Source organism: Fundulus heteroclitus, chromosome 16, assembly GCF_011125445.2.
Source record: "Fundulus heteroclitus isolate FHET01 chromosome 16, MU-UCD_Fhet_4.1, whole genome shotgun sequence".
In the NCBI taxonomy this organism is placed as follows: domain Eukaryota; kingdom Metazoa; phylum Chordata; class Actinopteri; order Cyprinodontiformes; family Fundulidae; genus Fundulus; species Fundulus heteroclitus.
In genome coordinates, this window is record NC_046376.1 from 26,250,742 (window position 1) to 26,269,388 (window position 18,647).

The 18,647-nt window shown below is 39.8% G+C and overlaps 1 protein-coding gene across 1 annotated transcript; it reads right to left on the reverse strand.

Annotated features, from left to right (window-relative positions):
* Window positions 1-7,946: 7,946 nt before the first annotated feature.
* Window positions 7,947-18,281, reverse strand: slc2a6 (solute carrier family 2 member 6). Its single transcript, XM_036148782.1, has 10 exons — window positions 18,217-18,281; window positions 17,774-17,829; window positions 17,557-17,655; window positions 15,779-16,050; window positions 13,651-13,747; window positions 12,141-12,240; window positions 11,668-11,861; window positions 11,344-11,519; window positions 10,963-11,246; window positions 7,947-9,870 (listed from the first exon to the last, which is right to left on the reverse strand). Exons 3-10 carry the CDS (start codon window positions 17,608-17,610, stop codon window positions 9,542-9,544), a joined length of 1,506 nt encoding a protein of 501 aa, XP_036004675.1. The 5' UTR covers window positions 17,611-17,655; window positions 17,774-17,829; window positions 18,217-18,281; the 3' UTR covers window positions 7,947-9,541.
* Window positions 18,282-18,647: the final 366 nt, after the last annotated feature.

An 18,647-nucleotide genomic window follows, 5' to 3' on the forward strand; every position in this document is an offset into this window, starting at 1 on the left:
TAAGTTATCTGAATCTCTTTTGAAAACTGCAGAGCTGCGCAACAAATACTAGTATTGCAAGGATGATATATTTGCTATGTTCAATATTAACACAGTGAAAGAATGTTTGTGTTACAGTACTAGCCTCATTAGTAGGGATGCATGATATAGTGGCATTAACATGCATATCGGCCAATGTTAGTAATTTTTTAACATAAGTAAAACTGGGTATATGTTTATTTCCATCTATAGTTTTCCTTTGGGCCAGTGTCTAAAGATGGAGTGGGGGGGGTGGTCATGCGGTTGTTGTTAGGTCATGTGACAGTGAGGCATCGTAGACAGGATTGTGGGTTTTTTAAATTAAGCAGAGATTTAAAAAAGCAGTGTGTAAGTCTGGACTATAATACGCATTAAAAAATGTAGTTAGCATAATTTTCAGTTGGTACAAACCTGTACAACATCTGACCATCACAGAAATGTATTTTGGTAAATGTGTGTACATATACACGCACATATCACATAAATATCGGACATATCAGCAATAATAAAATTGGATATTGATATCGGCCTACATTTTCACATCGGTGCATCCGAACTCATGAGCTTACAGTTTGCATCCCAATCTAGTATTCAGCCGGTTGGATGGACGATAATCGCAGTAGATGCCTAACAGGTCTATAAACGTCATAGAGTCTTCTTGAAGCACCAATGGAAGAAAAAAGAGATGAATAAAATGTGGATTCTATGTTTTTATGTTTATTTTTATATAACCAGGTGTGTGCTTTTTTATGCTATGTGCATTTATGAATAAGCTACCAAATACCTTGAATTTCCCTCTGGGATCATAAAAGTACCTACCTGGGCCCACCAATGGCGCAGGGGTAATGAGCACGACCCATTAACAGAGGCCTCTCTCTCAGCCTCCTTCCTGTCAGCCACTAGCGCCACAAAAAAATGAAAGTAAAACAAAAAATAAAGCACCTACCTTCATCACAATTATTTTAGATTTTTCACGAAAAACACTGGCATGTCAGGATTTTCTAATGGTGCTTTGAGAAAGCTTTTCCCCAGGACGGACAAGAAAGCTGCAGAGTCCATGGGAAGACTGATGAGATCCAAGAAGATAGCCTGTTAGAGGCTCCAAGACACCTAAGACTAGAGTAGAGACTAGACTAGAGTCGATCCTTTCAGCCTGGCCCACGAACAATGGTTTAGATCAACACAGATTCATGTGTTGTGAAGGCCCACAAAGAACTAAATCCAGTTGGGAACCGGATGCATATATTGAAACCTGATGTTCACAGATGCTCTCCATCCATCTGAACGAGCTTCAGCCAGCATCATATATTGAAGTCTGTGGTTTTAATATCCAAAAAATGGCATAAAAATCATGGGGTAGTAATAATTTTTGCAAGGTTTTTGTATAGTTTGGTAATATCGCAACAATTCGCAAGCCCTTCATGATGTACTCACCCAGCCCCATTCCTGGTTGGTATATGCTCATACGATGAAACCAGCACACCAGAACCAATGGAGGTGTGGGGTTTGGTGTATTGTTACGGGCAAAATGTTTCTCAGACATCTCCTTTATACCATTGTTTTTAAAACGACGGTGGTGGCAGACCGAGAGGACAGTTCTCCAAATGTATTTTGTGTTTCATATACTAAGCCAGGCCAACTTTATTTATAGCACGTCAAAGACAGCAGTCACTGACCAAAGTGTAATATTTTGTGGGGTGGGGGACCTTTCTGCTATGTCTTGACAGCAGGGAACATTTCTGGTTACAGCTTTGGCCGGGGAGAGATTGTCCAATACAGAAATCAGGGACATCTGCTCACCCTATGCTACTCAAAAGGAACAATTCAAAAAAATGAATAAAAGATAAGAATTTCAAAGCAACACATGTTGATTATTTACATTTTTAAACCTTATGACCGACTAGTTGCAAAGTCAAAAAAACATACCCTTGAGCCACAGTGTTGGCTTACTCCTACGGTCATATTATAGCCCTCATGTTGCTTTGGTTGTTACACAGTCAGGCCGGGCCCTGCTCAAAAGTGAGTTGTAAAAGCATCTAAGGGCGAGATGCTTTTGTGGAGCCATGACATCCCACCTTGAACCTGGAACCCCTGGAAATGTTAACGTTACAACCCCCCTAAGGTCCGACGAGCCAAAACCTCTCATTTTGTGTCTTATATGTGACTGAGCAAGGAGCTCCACTGAGAGACGTCTTTTATACGAGAGGATAAATATCACCAAGAAAGTGTCGACATTAAAAAAAAAAAACTACTTGGAAAGTTTTTTGTGCCTGTGCTTTGGTTTGTACAGAGTGTTTCAGCGTTAGCTTACATGATACCCAAGAAGATTAGTGCTTTCTTGGAAGCTGAAAGGACCAGGCCAGCTCAACCGCATTTTTCATCTGTTGGTCACTGCTCTATAGATTATCACAGATGCCCTTGGATTGAATGTCTCGACTTGTCTACCTTACAGGTGTGTTTCGAGAGGGTGTATTAGATTTAGGGTAGTTATTCAGCTTCAAAACATTAGCCTGACAAAGGAGAACCAATTTATCGGTCACAAACCACACCCCAACCGAACACTCTTAAAAACTAACGATACACGGCTAAATGATCAAAGCCATGGCAAGATTCCCATTTCATTTTGCTTTAATGAGGCCAGACTTTAAATGTTTTAAGTCTAACTCAAGTACTTGAAAAATGAAAGGACTATTCATTGATTTAGGGCCTGTCGAAATGTAGCCGACACAAAGATCTTAGCCCGAATCATGAAGCAAAGTACCTTTTCAACGACATCTAGACACAAGCAGACGTCTTCACGTGATCACATGTTGTTTAGTAGGGATTGCACAATATGCTGTCTTTTAGATGCATTTGCTAGAAAATTTCTGCTTATAGGCAGGAGGTAAATTTCATTGTCCGTACCAGCTTGTGCAGCTCCTCATAAATGATCATATGTGGCCCAAATATTGGCTCTTTTTTCCCTTTAAGCTACTGTACTGCCAGCATTATAGCCCCATTCCCAGAATTAAGACCAAAGGCACAACTGACAGTTCAGGCTCAGTGTTGAGGAGGAGCACAATGGTGATTCTTTGACTTTGAAATACAAAACCGACTGAGATTTGTGTTTGAGCCTGAGCTCAAAGTGGACCATTGCTCACAGTAAGCCTATTGTGCTGGAGCTGCTTGAATTGACTAAATAAAACGCATGTACCCAACACCAGGTGGATAACTTATGTAGGTCTTAGCTGTCTCAGGTAGGTATTGAGAAAATTTGCTCAAACTGTGCAAGACTTTTTAGACCCCTAAGGGTCCCACTTTGTCCTGCATCAAGCTACATTGGCAACGAGAAAGCGGACATAATGTAAAGTCTAATGTCATAATGTCTCGAGCAAAAGCTTTGCCGTGGCTAACCCATAAATGTTGAATTTATTACTGTGCATTCTGCACAAGGTCAAAATAGTGTCACATGCACATGGAAAAGCTAAAATTAAGCCGTTTTATCAATAAAGCATCGCCTCACTCCAGGAAGAGGACATTGATCCGTCTATCTGTAGCACTTGGCTACCTCAAACAAAAACGAAACAAAAAACAAAAATCACAGCTTATCATGCATCTCTGCATAGGAAAGTCTAGTTTGTGCTGCCTTCAAACCATGTTTTGGTCCAGAATAGGACTAGATTAATCTGCCAGGTTAGTCAAGTCAGTGCAGGCAGATCGACACTCTAGCTAAATGCTTAAAAAAGAGAGAAATAACTCCATGTAATGCTTGATTTTTTTTTTTAAAACTATAAGTCCACTTTACCATCAATGGTTCCCTTCCAACATTTGTAATGTATCTGTACCCCTGAACTTTTTTCATTTCACACTAGTGGTAATCTTGATATAATCACAAACTGTAATTTTGAGAGTAATCAACACAAAGTAACACATTTGTAAGAATTTTAACAGAGTGCTACAAAGTGCCGTGTGCATCTGTATCAAGCCCCATTTACTCTGAAATCCTTAAATTCAAGTCCATCTAATTGCCTTCAGAGGTCAGCTCATGAACAAAGTCCACATCTGTGTAATTTAACCTCGAGTCGTTCTGTGAAAGCCTCAGAGGTTTGCTAGAGGACATTATTGAACAAGCAGTTATTGAACACATCATACCCATTGTGAAACAAGGTGGTGGGAGCGCTATGCCGTGGGGATGCTTTCCTTTAGAATCAGAATCAGAATCGAGTTTATTGCCAAGTAGGTTTACACTTACAAGGAATCTGACTTGGTGTTGATGGTGCAGACATAGCAGGAACATTTAGCAGGAACAGGCAAGTTCATGGAAAGATGAATGGAGGGGAAAGTCTGGGTAATCCTGGATGAAAGCCTTTTTGTGGCTGCAAAGGATTTGGAGCTGTGTTTGCAGTGAATGGCGATTCTACAAAGCATCAACTTAGCAGGGCTAAACACATATTCAGGAGACCCCCTTTTGGATTTTTATTTGCAGACATTTTCAACACTATGTCGTTTTCCTTTAATTTCTGAAAACATAGACAATAATATGTCTATTTCTCATAGAAAATGCCAATAAGATGTTTAGAAGTTAGAGGTTGTACCAAGACAAATTTCATAAAATTAAACAGAACACATTTGTAAGGCACTCTAAGAAGACTAAATTGTATGAAACTTGGTATTCAGCTTGTTTTCAAGTTATACATTTCTCCAAATCACTTCCGGAAGGATCTACAGCAGATGGGGTGGCGTTGGGTGTTGACTCTTTGTGACGTAAGATGGGTGGGGTGGCTGAGACTTGTTTCGACGAGCCAGACGGACAACATTCCTCGACAAACCAACCCCCATGTAGTTTGACGTTCAGCCTTCAAAACGCTGGTAGGTTATCAATAAAACCTTCCGTTCACTCGCCGGTCCAAGTTTCGAATCCCAAACAACAGCTTTGCACTGTGTAAATCATTGACTGCTGAATATAATGGCAGCAATTATGAAGACGGAGGTTTCCTCTTTGTCGAAAGATGTCATCAGTCTTAAGTTTAGGTATAAATAAATAAAGGTTCCTCAAAGAGTGGTGCGATCATTTTAAATTTAGTTCACATTACAAAGATTAACACAGACTGATGATGTTTTATAGCCTTTACTGTTAATTATATTTTACAAACGCAGCATTGAGATCATAATATTGGATTACATCAATAAAAAAGCAGCACTTTTCATGCATAAAGTAAGGCTTGATGAAAAGTATGTTTAATACCAGCTTAAAGTTTAATTTTTTTATTTTTTACGAAGGATACATTTAGTCTGACAAACAAGCCTTGTAATAAATGTATATTCTAATTTATTGAACATGACTGTACATTTTCTTTTTTTTTTGGAAACTCACACAATAGTAAAAATTGCATTTAACATTGCTTCCAAATAAGTTCTAACTTGACAGTAGATCACAACAGACACAGAAAAAACACCTGTGACAACATTTACGCTGGCAGAAAACACAAAACCAGTATCTCTGCAAAGCAGTGAATACTTCAATCCTCGGCATTCTTGAAAGGCAGAAAATGCTTTCGACTTTTAAGTCAGTTTTGTCACGTAGACGCCAGCAAGTGTCCTGCAGACTTAAACCCATAAGTTACTACAAGTAGCTATTTAGAGCGTTGGGGGACAGAGAATGAGGAAAATGTTTGCCGGAAATCCGTATTTGTATTATATATCAGACTCAGAATCTGTATTGGCCTAGATTGAGTGCAATATCAACGATTTTGATTTTGGTTACAGCATTCACAGCGAACAGACATTTGTTATTAATATTTAAACAGCAGTATTTGCATGTGTGAATGGCTTTTTCCATATGTGACTTTTTTGTTGCCTCTCTTTTATCAACTCTACCAGCTTCCCTGTACTTGCCGAAGAAAAGCGTGACCCACAGCACGATCCTGCTCGAGGCACGATCGTGGATTGTTCATTTTACTTGACACACTTTGGCCTGTGTCAAATTGCCAGTTTGAGTTCAATTGCTTTCTACTCACCACTCCTCAATAAAGGCCAGAACTGGGGATACACATTTGTGCTCTGTTTTTTAAAAAGCAACAACTTTGAGACCTTCAGAGAACAGCTGTATTTATGCTGAGATTGAATAGCACACAGGGGAACTCTGTTTAGATTAGGTGATCTCTAAAGGCAATCAGGTGTGCTTTGGATTTTATTTAGACATATCTTTGTAAAAAGAACTGAATAAAAATTCTTGCCAGATTTTTCAAAGTTTTATTTGTAAAAACATGTCAAAAAATATTTTTCCTTACAGTTCACTGTCCCCTTTGTGTTTGTCCATCACATAAATCCTAATAAATTTCCCAGGAATTTGTGGCTATAACATCACAAAATGTAAAATCTATCAAGAGGTATTGATATTTAATGTAGGATCCTCTGTTTTTGGGTGTCAAAGCTTTTCTAACCTTATACCAGGAATCTGGTTATGTAAACTCTTCTAAAAAGTTTGGTCAATTTGATCTGTTAATTTCTATTTTATGGGCTTTGTCTGTTAGATAAAAAGTGTATTTTAAGATCTCTAGGTAAACAGTGTCAGAGTCTAAAAGCACAATGATTCCTGTATAAAGGAAAGCAGAGTATCATCTGCATAGCGTCAGACCAGATTGGAAATGGCAGATTCCTGAGCGCTGAGCATTTTCCGCCAACATACAGCCATGGCCACAGCCTACCCATGTCCTAGATTAGTAGATACGTTGCCTTACTGACAACGAAGAACATACTCCAAATTTTCATTGCATTTCCTGTCACTTCATTTTGTTCTTTTGGGAAACTCGGAGTGAATGTCTGTCATATTCTTGGCATTCGTCGGTACAAACCAATTAAGGCATTGGGCAGGTAGAGGGGTGGAGAGAGAGAGATGAATGTAGGCGTGGCCAGAGGTATAAAAATAGTCTGTGACTCAGCAGGTATAAAGCTACAGCGACTATCTTTCATCAGCTCTTTTTTGGCATTCGCTTATGACAGTAACTTTTCTGTCTCCATTCACTTATCTCTGTGTTCAGAGGTGCATTTCTCTTTCACCTGTTCTATAAGGTTTAGGAGAGAATTGAAACTGAACACACAACATGAGAGTCTGCTTACATGTTACTGATATGTGGCGACAAATGTTTTTTGTTGCATTATTTAACACAAGGAGATTTGTTTATTTCAACTTCTAATAGTTAAACATCTAATGTTAAGGTTACTGTTGTAGCCAGCTCAGCTTGTCAGCTTCTATTGGTGTGATGCTGAGCTACCCCAAGGCTTTTGTGACATGTCTCGAAGAACCGCCGACCTTTAGAAAAGAAAAAAAAAATAAAGTATTACAGCAAAATCCACTTTCTAACATCGCACACAGACCCAACAACCTTAAGCAATGCTATTCCAGAAATGTGTCCTGTCTAACAGGAAACATTCCAGTGTTGTGTTCTTGGTCAGTGTGGAGTAAGAGTCCTGACAATGAATAAAAAAAAATTCTTACAATACTTAAGATGCTTTTATTTGTCATTGTACATACAACAAAATTTCATAGATCAGATGGCGAGTTAGCCTGAGCTGCTGCGACTGAGCACAGGACCACTAATGGCTGACCCAACCAGCATTTCTTTTTAGTGGTAGGGGAAACTGGAGCATCTGGAGGAAACCTACACAGATAAGGGGAGGCCCACTGTGTCCGTGTAACCACTGTACCACCATACCACCACAGTGTAAGTATATATATATATATATATATATATATATATATATATATATATATATATATATATATATATATATATATATATAAAACACACACTTGATAATCCATATATCATCATACTGACCAATCACACCAGCTTTTGTTTGAGTTGAGAATGAACATTAAAATGTATTTATATGAAAAATTATGTATATAATAAATACTTATATTTCTATATATATACCGTAATTATTTGAGATAAATACGTTTTATTGTTCACCCTTTACTCAAACAGAAGCAGCTGGAAATGGTCAGTATGATGATAATTCACAAGAGGAGGGACTGAATCCATTGGCTGCTAAGCATCATTATCTTTGAGTCACACTCTAACCTGTGTCACAGGGAGCTGACTGTGGTCAGCCCAGCTAATCCGGTTGGTATCAGTTTTATTCAAGTACATTTTTTTTGTTGTTGTTTAAGTCTCCATCCTGATTGGTTGGCATGACAAATTATGACTACCTCAATTTACACTGCATGTTCACATTTCTTTACACCAGTTTTGTTTTTCTGAAATATTTGTGCAGTGTTTTCTTTTAGTCTATCCGAATAAATTAAATTCCTTAATTTATCACAAAACATATGCTAATTGTGGTTCAAGCATCTTTACATCACACCTCTCATCTGTTATCTTTTATTCCACAGTGTTATCCTTTTCTATGTATATTTGTTGTATCTGTTGGAAAAAAAACCCAACCAAAAACAAAAACCTTTAGTATAACAGCATAGCCGTGTATTTTAAGGGCAGACCATAAGTGACACAAAATGCATATTATGACTGATATCAAATGTTACAGTAATATCAAAGACAATAATGTAATAATGTAAAGGAATAGAAAGAAGTCAGTCATTTTCCCTTCCATACAGCACTATAAGCTTCACTATTAAGGCTGTATTTACATCAGCCTTTTCTAACCAATATGGCCATGTTTTGGTGTGCTTGACTTGAGTTTTTGTAGTTGCCCCAGCGCTTTGTTAGATCCCCCATAGAAGTCAGGTGTGTCAGTCAACTGTAAAAGCTTCAATATGTGTGAGAGATTGTAAACGCAGAGCTGGATTCTAATTATAGCGTACCTGGTTTCTGCCTGCTGCTTACAGGTCCATCTCCCATGCATTGTGAACAGTGGGTTCACGATGAACCCACAAATCTGTCTTTGATGGAAGAGCAGCAGGAAGACGAAAACACAGCGGGTTGTCGCAAGCCAAAGGGGACAGACCAAACATGTGGCTGAGAGCAAAATGTAACTTTTTTGTCTATATGACAAACACTGTGTGGAGGAAAGCTAACAATACATCGTCGTGTACGCAGCATCCCCGCTATTCCACATGGTGGTGCCCGTATCGTGATGTGGGGTTGCTAAAGGGCAGTGACGCTGATAAGTATTGATGGGAAGACAGATAAATACAGCTAAATCCTGGAGGAAAACCTTTTAGAGGCTGTTGAAGACTTTAGATTGAGGCAGAGGTTTATCTTTAATCAGGACAAGGACCCTAAATATACAGGTATCGCAGCACTCGCAGCTGTAGTTGGAGTGAACAGGGGTTCTATACAATATTAAATCAATACGAATACAAGTGCAAGGCAGACTTATCTAAACACAGCTTTAAACCATTGCCTCCAGCTTCAGAATGATGCACTGTGTTGTGTAGGCTTGTAATTATTGTTATAAAACAGAGAAGCCTAAAGTTATATTAGACCCTCGAAGTGAAATGTCCCACACTAAACTTTTATTTTCCTCAACCTTCAGATCAGAAACCGCTCCGTTTTGATTCGGTTGACCCATCTCCTTTTCAACTGGTCAGCACGCTAGGATGATTCTGTCTGATGGTGAAGGTGCGTCCGGTCCTAAAGTAGTTCTCTATTTCCTCCAGCGAGCGCTTGCGAGTCTCTGGGATGCACACGGCGTTGAACAGCAGGCAGAAGACGCACACCACGGTGAACATCAGGTAGGGCACGTACAGGCCGTAGATGTCCACCAAGTGGGTGAAGGCGTGCGTGAGGGCGAAGGCCGTCACCCAGCTTACGGTGACGCACAGGCCCGAGGCCACGCCCCTGGCCACCAGCGGCAGCACCTCTGACATCAGCAGCCACGTGATTGGTCCCCATCCCATGGCGTATCCTAGGAGACAGCCAACAATGTGATGACAGAGCACAAAACATGCATATAATGTTTTTTTTTTGTTGTTGTTGTTTTGTTTCTACAAAACAGGTGTGACGACATGACAACCAGTTTCACCTGCCAGGGTTTAGGACACGGATACGAACGTGAAAAAAGGCAATAGTTAATTGAGCTCCGGGAGGTAAATATAAAACTAACAGTAAATACATTTCAAAATAAAGTTCCTGAGCTGGCATGCTGTCGTTGACGTCGGTATTTGATTGAAATACAGCGTGTGTCTCATACAAGTTAAAAGAAACTGAAAGAAAGCAAAATAAACTGTCTGAACACTCCTACAGACATTGCTGCTTATTGATGCTTTAGCTGTTTAGTGAACAGGCTGGTTGACCTAAATCCTTCTTCTACTCTGATAAAAGAACCTACATTCCCCCAACCTTGCCTTTTCTGCCATTTCTGCCACCAGTTATCAATGTTTTGGTCCGTTCATCGAAATGTTGTGTTTCCATGAAGCTAATATGTTTCCAATACACTGCTAACCAAAATTTGATATGTAATGTAATAATAATTTACTTTAGTTAACATCATTGTTTTTAATATGCACGTCAAACATCAAGAACGGCAGGTTCTAAATGAGGCTTTTAACCTGTTAAATATCTATTTACTAATTTACAGAACCCAAGAATGGACATTCTTCCAGTAAACATTTTTCATGAGGTTATTTCAAGGTAATGAGAAATTCATTATTATGAGGAAACTATTGTTAACTCTTGATAAAGAGAAAAATGCGGACACATTTATTTTAACATCTAAATCAGATTTTTTTGACCTTCCTACTGAACAAATTGGAAACAAATTTCCACTGAAGCAAGAGATTTTGTCGTTGCTACTCTTCCTGGTGGTCTTTTTGGCAATGTGTGGATTTGTAGTTCAGTGTTTTGTCTAAAACATTATAACTCGAGACGCTTGCTTTTTTTTTTTTACGTGTCTCGATATCAGACTTGGGAATAAATATATAGAGTCTGAACATAGTTCGGAAAGGACCGCTTGTAAAACATTTTAGCTTAACTCTCAGTTCTCTGAGTCAAAACCCACCGAATATAAACACCACGGTGCTGATGAGAGGGATGAGGCTCACAGCCGTCCCCTGGCTGGCCTGTAACGTGCTGCCCAGCTCAGCGTGGAGGCTGTGGTTCAGAGTCGTAACGTTTACAGCGGGGCATGGTGTGGTGTGGGAGATCATGGTCAGCGTCAGGGAGGACAGAAACATCAGCATGCTCGACGCGTACAGCAGGGCTTTACGTCCCGCCCGGTCCATCAAACTGGCTGCCACAGCGACAGAGAAGAGGCGGACAACTCCCACGGTGGCAGCGGCGTACCTGAAGGGCGCAAAGAAGGACAGGACGCTGCTTTGAGTCCAACATGACAAGAGCGATCCGTATATTTTAGCTGCTGTCCAAAGCACCGCCGTCCAACCTGGGCTCCAGGGAGACATTGCTCTTGGCAAAGATGGGCTCCAGGTAAACCAGAATCGGCGTGATCCCTGTCATCTGCTGCAGGAAACGCATCCCAACTGAGATCAGGATAGGCCGGTAATAGATGGGCATGGCCAGCTGAGACCAGGTTATTTTAACCTGCGTATTAATGCTGTGCTGTGGCATAGAGACAAAATAGCACAATCATTCACGTACACTTGGGCCGACAGCTCAGGTCGGTGTAAATATTATGTCCACCAGCTGAGCCTTTAAAACCTCACTGATTCGCTTCCTGTTGTTTAAAGCTAAATTTAGCATCTTCTACCTTTATGGCGCTGAGCTCTATGTTAGTGTTGTAGTTGCTTCCTCTCAGCCAGCGGAGCGCCTTTTCTGCTTTCTGCTCCTGGCCGAGGGAGAGGAGTCTCCTGGGCGAGGAGGGCATGAACACCAGCAGGACAACCATCACCACTGCCGGCACGGACCCTGCCACTGCGAGCCACCGCCATGGTACCACCAGGCCTGTATGTCGTAGGTTAACACAAGCAAGGCATGAAGGATTAGTGAAGAGACATAGCTGTCATACCGTTCTGACATGTAACCGAGAGTGTCTCTGTGTGACTCAGCACGAAGAGAAAAATGCAGGTTGCACGACCTGTAGTGCTTCTACTTGAAATCTGAAAGATGCCCCTCCTTTGAGTTTTTTTTTTTTTTTTTTTTTTTTTTTTTTTTTTGGTGTTTTGTAACAAAAGCAGCTCAGTGTGGATAATGTGAGTACATATATATATATATATACATTACCAAGGGCATAGAGTGTCAGGGTCCCAAACACAGCTGTGATCTGCGGGCAAGAGCCCAGGGCCCCTCTGACTTTTTTGTGGGAGATCTCTGAGATATAAACCTGTTGCATAAAACACACAAAACACCTTATATAGTTGTGTGTACACACACACGCACGCACGCACGCACGCACGCACGCACGCACGCACATTCATATTATTAAAAAGTAAAATAATTTTAGTAATCCAGTTAACTAACGTAAGCACATAATATAGATTAATTACTCACAGACTAATTTAAAGCCCTTATTTATGTTAAACAGATTATTTTTTTGTTTACATACAACAAAAACACGACATTTAGGTTTAGACTATTACATCAAACTAATAATAAGAAAACATTTTAATACAGAAATGTGGGCTTAACGAAAAGTACTTTTATTAAGCCCAGACATTTGCTTAAAGGTTGTTATTTTCAAAAGGCACTTTTAATCTGAAAAGGGGACTCTATGTTCTAGTATATATATATATATATATATATATATATATACATACATACATATATATACATACACATGTGTGTTTACATAAGTGGGAGCTGCATGTTGAATTAAATGATGGTTTATTTAAGTCAATATTTAGGCCAGCAGTTCAGCAGGGGAAGCACAGGAACCAGGGACCAGGGCAAGGGTTGCATAACGGAGGACCTGACAACTGGGTGTGGCTAAACTGACAGAATATATAGGGGAGGAGACGGGAGGAAGAAGAGGTGGAGTAAATTACACAGGTGGGAGGAGCAAGGCAATTAGGCAGAAGGAGAGAAAGAGCAATAAACTGGCAGGCACAGAGGGAGGACCGAATCTAACAGGGGAAACATGAAGAATGGCTAAACCTGGGGAAATAACCTAACTAAACCTAACAAAGGACAGGCAGGCGGAAAATAAAGAGCTAACATAACTACTACAACCAAATCTAACAGATACAAAAACAAACTACTAAAATAATAGAGAGCAGAACTAACTAACTAACTAGTCAAAATAATCTACAGATAACAAACAATACTGAAAATAAGTGCAAAACCTCAACAGAACTGTAGGATCCAGAGGAGCCTAAAATAAACAATAATGAACAGAAACTGACTGCAATAGGAACTGAAACTAACAGAGTTCTAGATAGGCAAGGTGGAAACATATAAACCAAAACCACAGGATCCCCGGGAACCTAACACTGAAATAACCAGAGTCCTGGGAATTCCGACCTGACCAGCAGGTGTTTTAGTGGTAGGGGACCATATTCAGGAAGCAAGATTAATTGAGATTGATTCTGTGTGCCTCTGTTTTGAGATTTTCTGGTTTCTTTCCACTGGAGTGGATTGAGTGGCTGAACTTTATGTTCCTTCTGGCCTAGGAGTGTTTTGGGATCCACAAGAAGAAGCTAGAGAGCGCTGCTGGGAAAAGGGAGGATTGGGTTACCCTACTGGATCTGGTACCAATAGGGAAACTAGAGGGACGGAACGGATCCAAATAACTTACTGGAATTGATGCGGCGGTCATTCCCCCCGCGACACCGGTTAGAAATCGACCCACATGGAGCATCCACAAGTTCACAGCTCCTCCCATCAGCGTGTATCTGAGCAACACATGTACAGTCCTATATTACTAAAACTTTACAAAGGAAAACATAGTTCATAAACGTACAACATCTCCTTGCCCAGGTTTAAGCAGATGAATGGCATTTTTTCCGGTGATCAGGAAACCATTACAAATAGGCAGATAGAACGTTATCAGATGCTTTCAACAACCTGAGTATTTATTGTAATGGTGGCAGAAGTGTTGTTAAGGATACAAGCTGGAGTGCTTCTTGCTGCTCTAGAGCTCAGCTAACAAGCATCTCTTGAGCCATCATCTGCTGAGCCAGAATTTGACGTTTGCTAGAGCATCTGTCAACCTGCCAGCTAACTCCTCTGTGTTGGGTAGAAATCTATTGTACAATCTGCTTACATGGTAATATCACACTGTCCACACACAGGAAATGACTTATTATTGTACCTACTGAAGAGAAGTGAACCCAGCACAGACCCTTGTGGGACACCGGTCGATAAATATAGGGAATCAAATGAAATCTTTTCAGTTTTGTCAGCTTAGAAGCAAGAGAAACGACAGGTATTCATGAAACTATGAATGTCTGATAAAAATTTCAACCAAGTACCTTTTGAAGTTGTATTTCTGTGTCAAATAATTTTAATATTGGTACAACAGTGTGTGTCAATGAATTAGGGGGAAAAAATCTTGTCAGTAATCAATGGTAAATGAGGAATGACTGAGGATCTCATGTCTTCATGGATTGTGTTGCCTATTCAATAAACACCAGTGCCCATATTCTCAGAGAGCTTCTATCTTAGCGTAAAAATTCCTACCTGGGAGTCTTAGCTTAAGAGTGATTCAGATCGCTGCTGAGAGCCACTTTGAGTAAGTAGACGACAGAAATTTTTATCTTAGTGAGGAGGTGTGGTTGTACTCGGTGCTAGGTGTGACTAGGTGTGACACTGTCCTCTGAGAGTTGTGATTGATTGCTAGAACAAGAGAAAAAAAACTCCAGAAATGCACACCTAGTGATCAAAGGAGTGAAATTAACCAATTAGACTGGACTAAGAAACGTGTGACATGATGGTGAAACTTAGCTAAATTAAATAATTGTCACGCAGCGTTAAAATGTTTTAACACACCTTATTTACATCATCATTATTTTGATTTGCTTGTTATGTTTACTTGCCATACTGCTCATGTTACTACTTCATCTATTTGATATTATTGTGTACTCACCTTTCAGCATTTTACAGTGATTGCCTGCTTGTTTAAAGCGGTTATATTTGTCAAATTGACTGACATAAAATCTGTTTAGTAGAAAATGAGTAAAATCTCTGTCCACACAGCTCTGGAAAGAGAACTTTGAAACACTTTGAAACGTGCATTGCCACAAATCAAAGCATCTTTTTCTCTGCCTTTACACACCAGTCTGGAAAGTGAGAAGTGATCAAGTATGGCGTAACGCCATAATCATGCGACAATTAAAAGCCAGAGAGGAGATTGTACCACACAAGCAAATGTCTAGATAACCATTTAGGCTACTGAGATCATCATGTACAACACTGAAAATACTGTCTCACCTCTTTTATCTTGTCTACTGTGTATTTATGTATATATTTTTCTGCAACTTTTTCCATTTCTTCTAAAATATTTATTATTGCTATAAAACAAATCCCTGTACTAGATTATTTGTACATTTAATGTAGTTTGTATCAATGATTATTCAATATTTTTTCTGTTATTTATTTATCCTCAATAAATAAGTCATGTTTGCGGTACTAAGTACTAATTACTAAAACCTTTCCAATGTCCTATGTAAAGGGTATACATATTTTATGCTAATGTAATTGTTTCTAGTTTAAATTATAAATTCAAAGCATCATTGTTTGTACATTTATGATTTTTGTGTCAATTAATCACTCCTTATATTAGGGCAATTTGGGCCTTGTTACTGTATTTAATTGGTCAAAAAGCTCAAATTCATTGTTTTATGTCCTGTATTTATACATAATCTTATAACACAGGAGTGCACAGAGTTGTATCTCAGTGACTGTAGGTTTATGGTGAGACCCACCCTGCCGCCGAGGGCAGCGCTGACATCATGATGCTCATCTTCCGTCCAATCAGGTCGTTGAGCAGCATAGCCCCAAGCCCCCCGGCGGCTGCACCCAGGGAGTAGATGGACCCGAACCAGGCAGCCTGGTTGGTGTCCATCCTGAGCAGGGGGTCTGCATCGGGACTTTTAAACTTTGGAAGAACGGGGGACGAGTAGACCAGGGAGTAACCAAAGCTGAAGTTTCCCAGAACTGCAGAGAACACGGCCAGATACAGCCTGGAGTTACTGATCTGAAATGAAGACAGACGGAGGTGTTGAAAACAAGTAGAAGACAAAACTACATGATTTGACACTAATCTAAAAACACAACGGAACACTTTAAACATCTCTGGGTTATTACCCTAAAATCTCGCAACAATTCTAACTAGAAAATCAAAGTATTTAAGGTCATCCCAAATATGTTTGCTTTTAAGCATTCACCTATAACTGTATGCTGTCTTTGAAATGGTAGTTCTGTGGTATCAAGAAATTATTAAAAACAACATCAGTTTGCACAATACCTGAAAGAATTACTATCTAATGCACAAAAAAGTTCAATACCTTTTTACGCATTCAAGAGAGCCCTGCTTACTTTAATACACGGCCCTGCTCTGCATTTAGATTCCTGGATTTTTCAAACTCTATACACAGGCTTCAATGCATTTTATTAAGATTTATTGTGATAGAGAAGCATAAAGTAGTTGATAATTGTGAAAGATAAGGAAAATGTTAAGAGGCTTTCCAAACAGCGTCACAAACGACAATCCCGGAAAGTGTGTTGTGCACTTGGTAAGAACACATAAAAAGAGGTCCAGCTCACTCTGCCCCAGAAGCAAAGTAAGTGACTTAGCAAACGTGTGGAAGAAGGAAACCAGATGAAAATAAATTGTAATGTTTTGGCCAAGATCCAAAGTGCAGTGTGTGGTATATGTGGCAAGTTTGTTAAATGACCTAGTCAAAGACCAGAGCTAAATCCATATAATTAGTTAATAATAATATTTATTATTATTATTATTATTATTATTATTATTATTATTATTATTATTATTATTATTATTATTATTATTATTATTATTATTATTATTTTACATATACTCTGTCCAATGTCACTTTGCTTGAGATATCTGCAAAAAATGTCAGTGCTCAGATGTGCACACCCCAAAATAATGTGTTTTTTGCTGTAATTGCAAAAAACACAAAAACAAAACTGTTTTATCAAGAGTTGACTCAAGAGCATCTCAGTGAAAAAAAAGAAGGTATTTTTCCTTCATATTCATGATATACTTACTCCTCTTTGTTGCTCAATAAAATCCCAACTAAATACATGGTAGCCTGTGGTTGTAACACGACAAACTGCAAACCGGTTGCTTACTTGTTAAATAATTTTCATAGGTGCTGTACGCTCTCGGGTCAAAACAAGAAAACAGCAAAACGTTATTACTTTGGTCAAATAAATGTTCTTCAGCTCTTGAACCCAATTGAACCCTTATGCCGGGACTTCCTCGTGTGGCAAGGGTTGTTTTAAGGTTAAAACAAAAGGCCCTCTATGTTTACAGGTAGACGTGATTCAAAAGAATCGAACTTCACCCAAAACAGAGGAGTTCAGGGGAAATTGTGTCTTTGGTGGAGCTAGACATTTCTGCAACAACTTAAACAAGATTTGTAAAATGTATCCACGAAATGACAAGGGACATTTGATCATTGCTTGCTTTGGGTTCCTGAAGGAAGGATTTAAAAAAAATGAAGCTGTTTCCAACCTGGGATTCAGATGTGGCGGTCCTTCTCCTCAGCAGTGGCGCCTCTTCATTCATGTTTCTCTCAGACGGCTGTGCAGAGGCTCGAAAACTATAAAGGTACTGTTTGATTTCTGTGGTCTCTTTCAGGATCAGTAACCTTAGCTTCCTGTGAGAAAGCTGAGCTATTGCATAAGCTTAAAAAAATCTAAAAAACAACAGCGAACTTCCAGATACTTACACAAGATCCCTCGTGCGCCCCCTGAAACCTGAAGCAGCCGAGCCTCCGACTAAAGACTAAAAAGCAAAAAAAAAATCAACCACAAAACATAACTGCCTCCTCCAAAGCTTCAGGTTGTTCTTTTTGTGGTCAGCGTGTGGGTCATGGATTTACAGGATGACTCAATCAAACCGATGTGAAGAACCACAGCTGGTCAAAACAAAACCGAAAGTGGAAAAATATGTGGACGTTAGGAAAACCGAACCAGACTCAGTTTCACTCTTCAACCGTAAAAAAAAAAAAAACACACGACAAAGCAAAAAATAGTCAGACCTGTCACCTGAAAGTATTTCAGGTACATTGCACCGGGCAGACAGACCCAGTGAGTGGATTAAGAGCAACAGTTATCCACTTCTGCTTTGCAAATGTAAGTGAAGCCATGCCTAGTGTGTGCAGATCATTACCAGGAAGCGTGTGAAGCCATGTGATTCCTAGATTGGGCCATTCAGACAGAAAGCAGAAGAAGAGAGATCAGGATCCTCATCAAACTGACACGGGGAAGGAAAGTACACGCTGTTTCAACCTCAGCCCACACACCAACTTCACACAGAGGAACCGACTCATAGGCCTTTGCAAAGCCACTCACTTTTCCCAGCCGCTAAATTCCTTATATTTCGCTGGCCGTGTGTGTGATAGGTCAACTCAACACGGTGCACGGTTGGGAAATGGAATTGCGATAACACCCAACGTGGGCGTAACGGAAGCTGGGTGTGCGTAGGGCATCCCCACTGCATTTCCCCGTATCTCTGTCCCGTGCGCTTTTTATTTTCAGCCGTTGCAACCGTTGTCAACCTGCGGTGCAACCGAGAAAATCTGGTAAACAGGATTACTAACG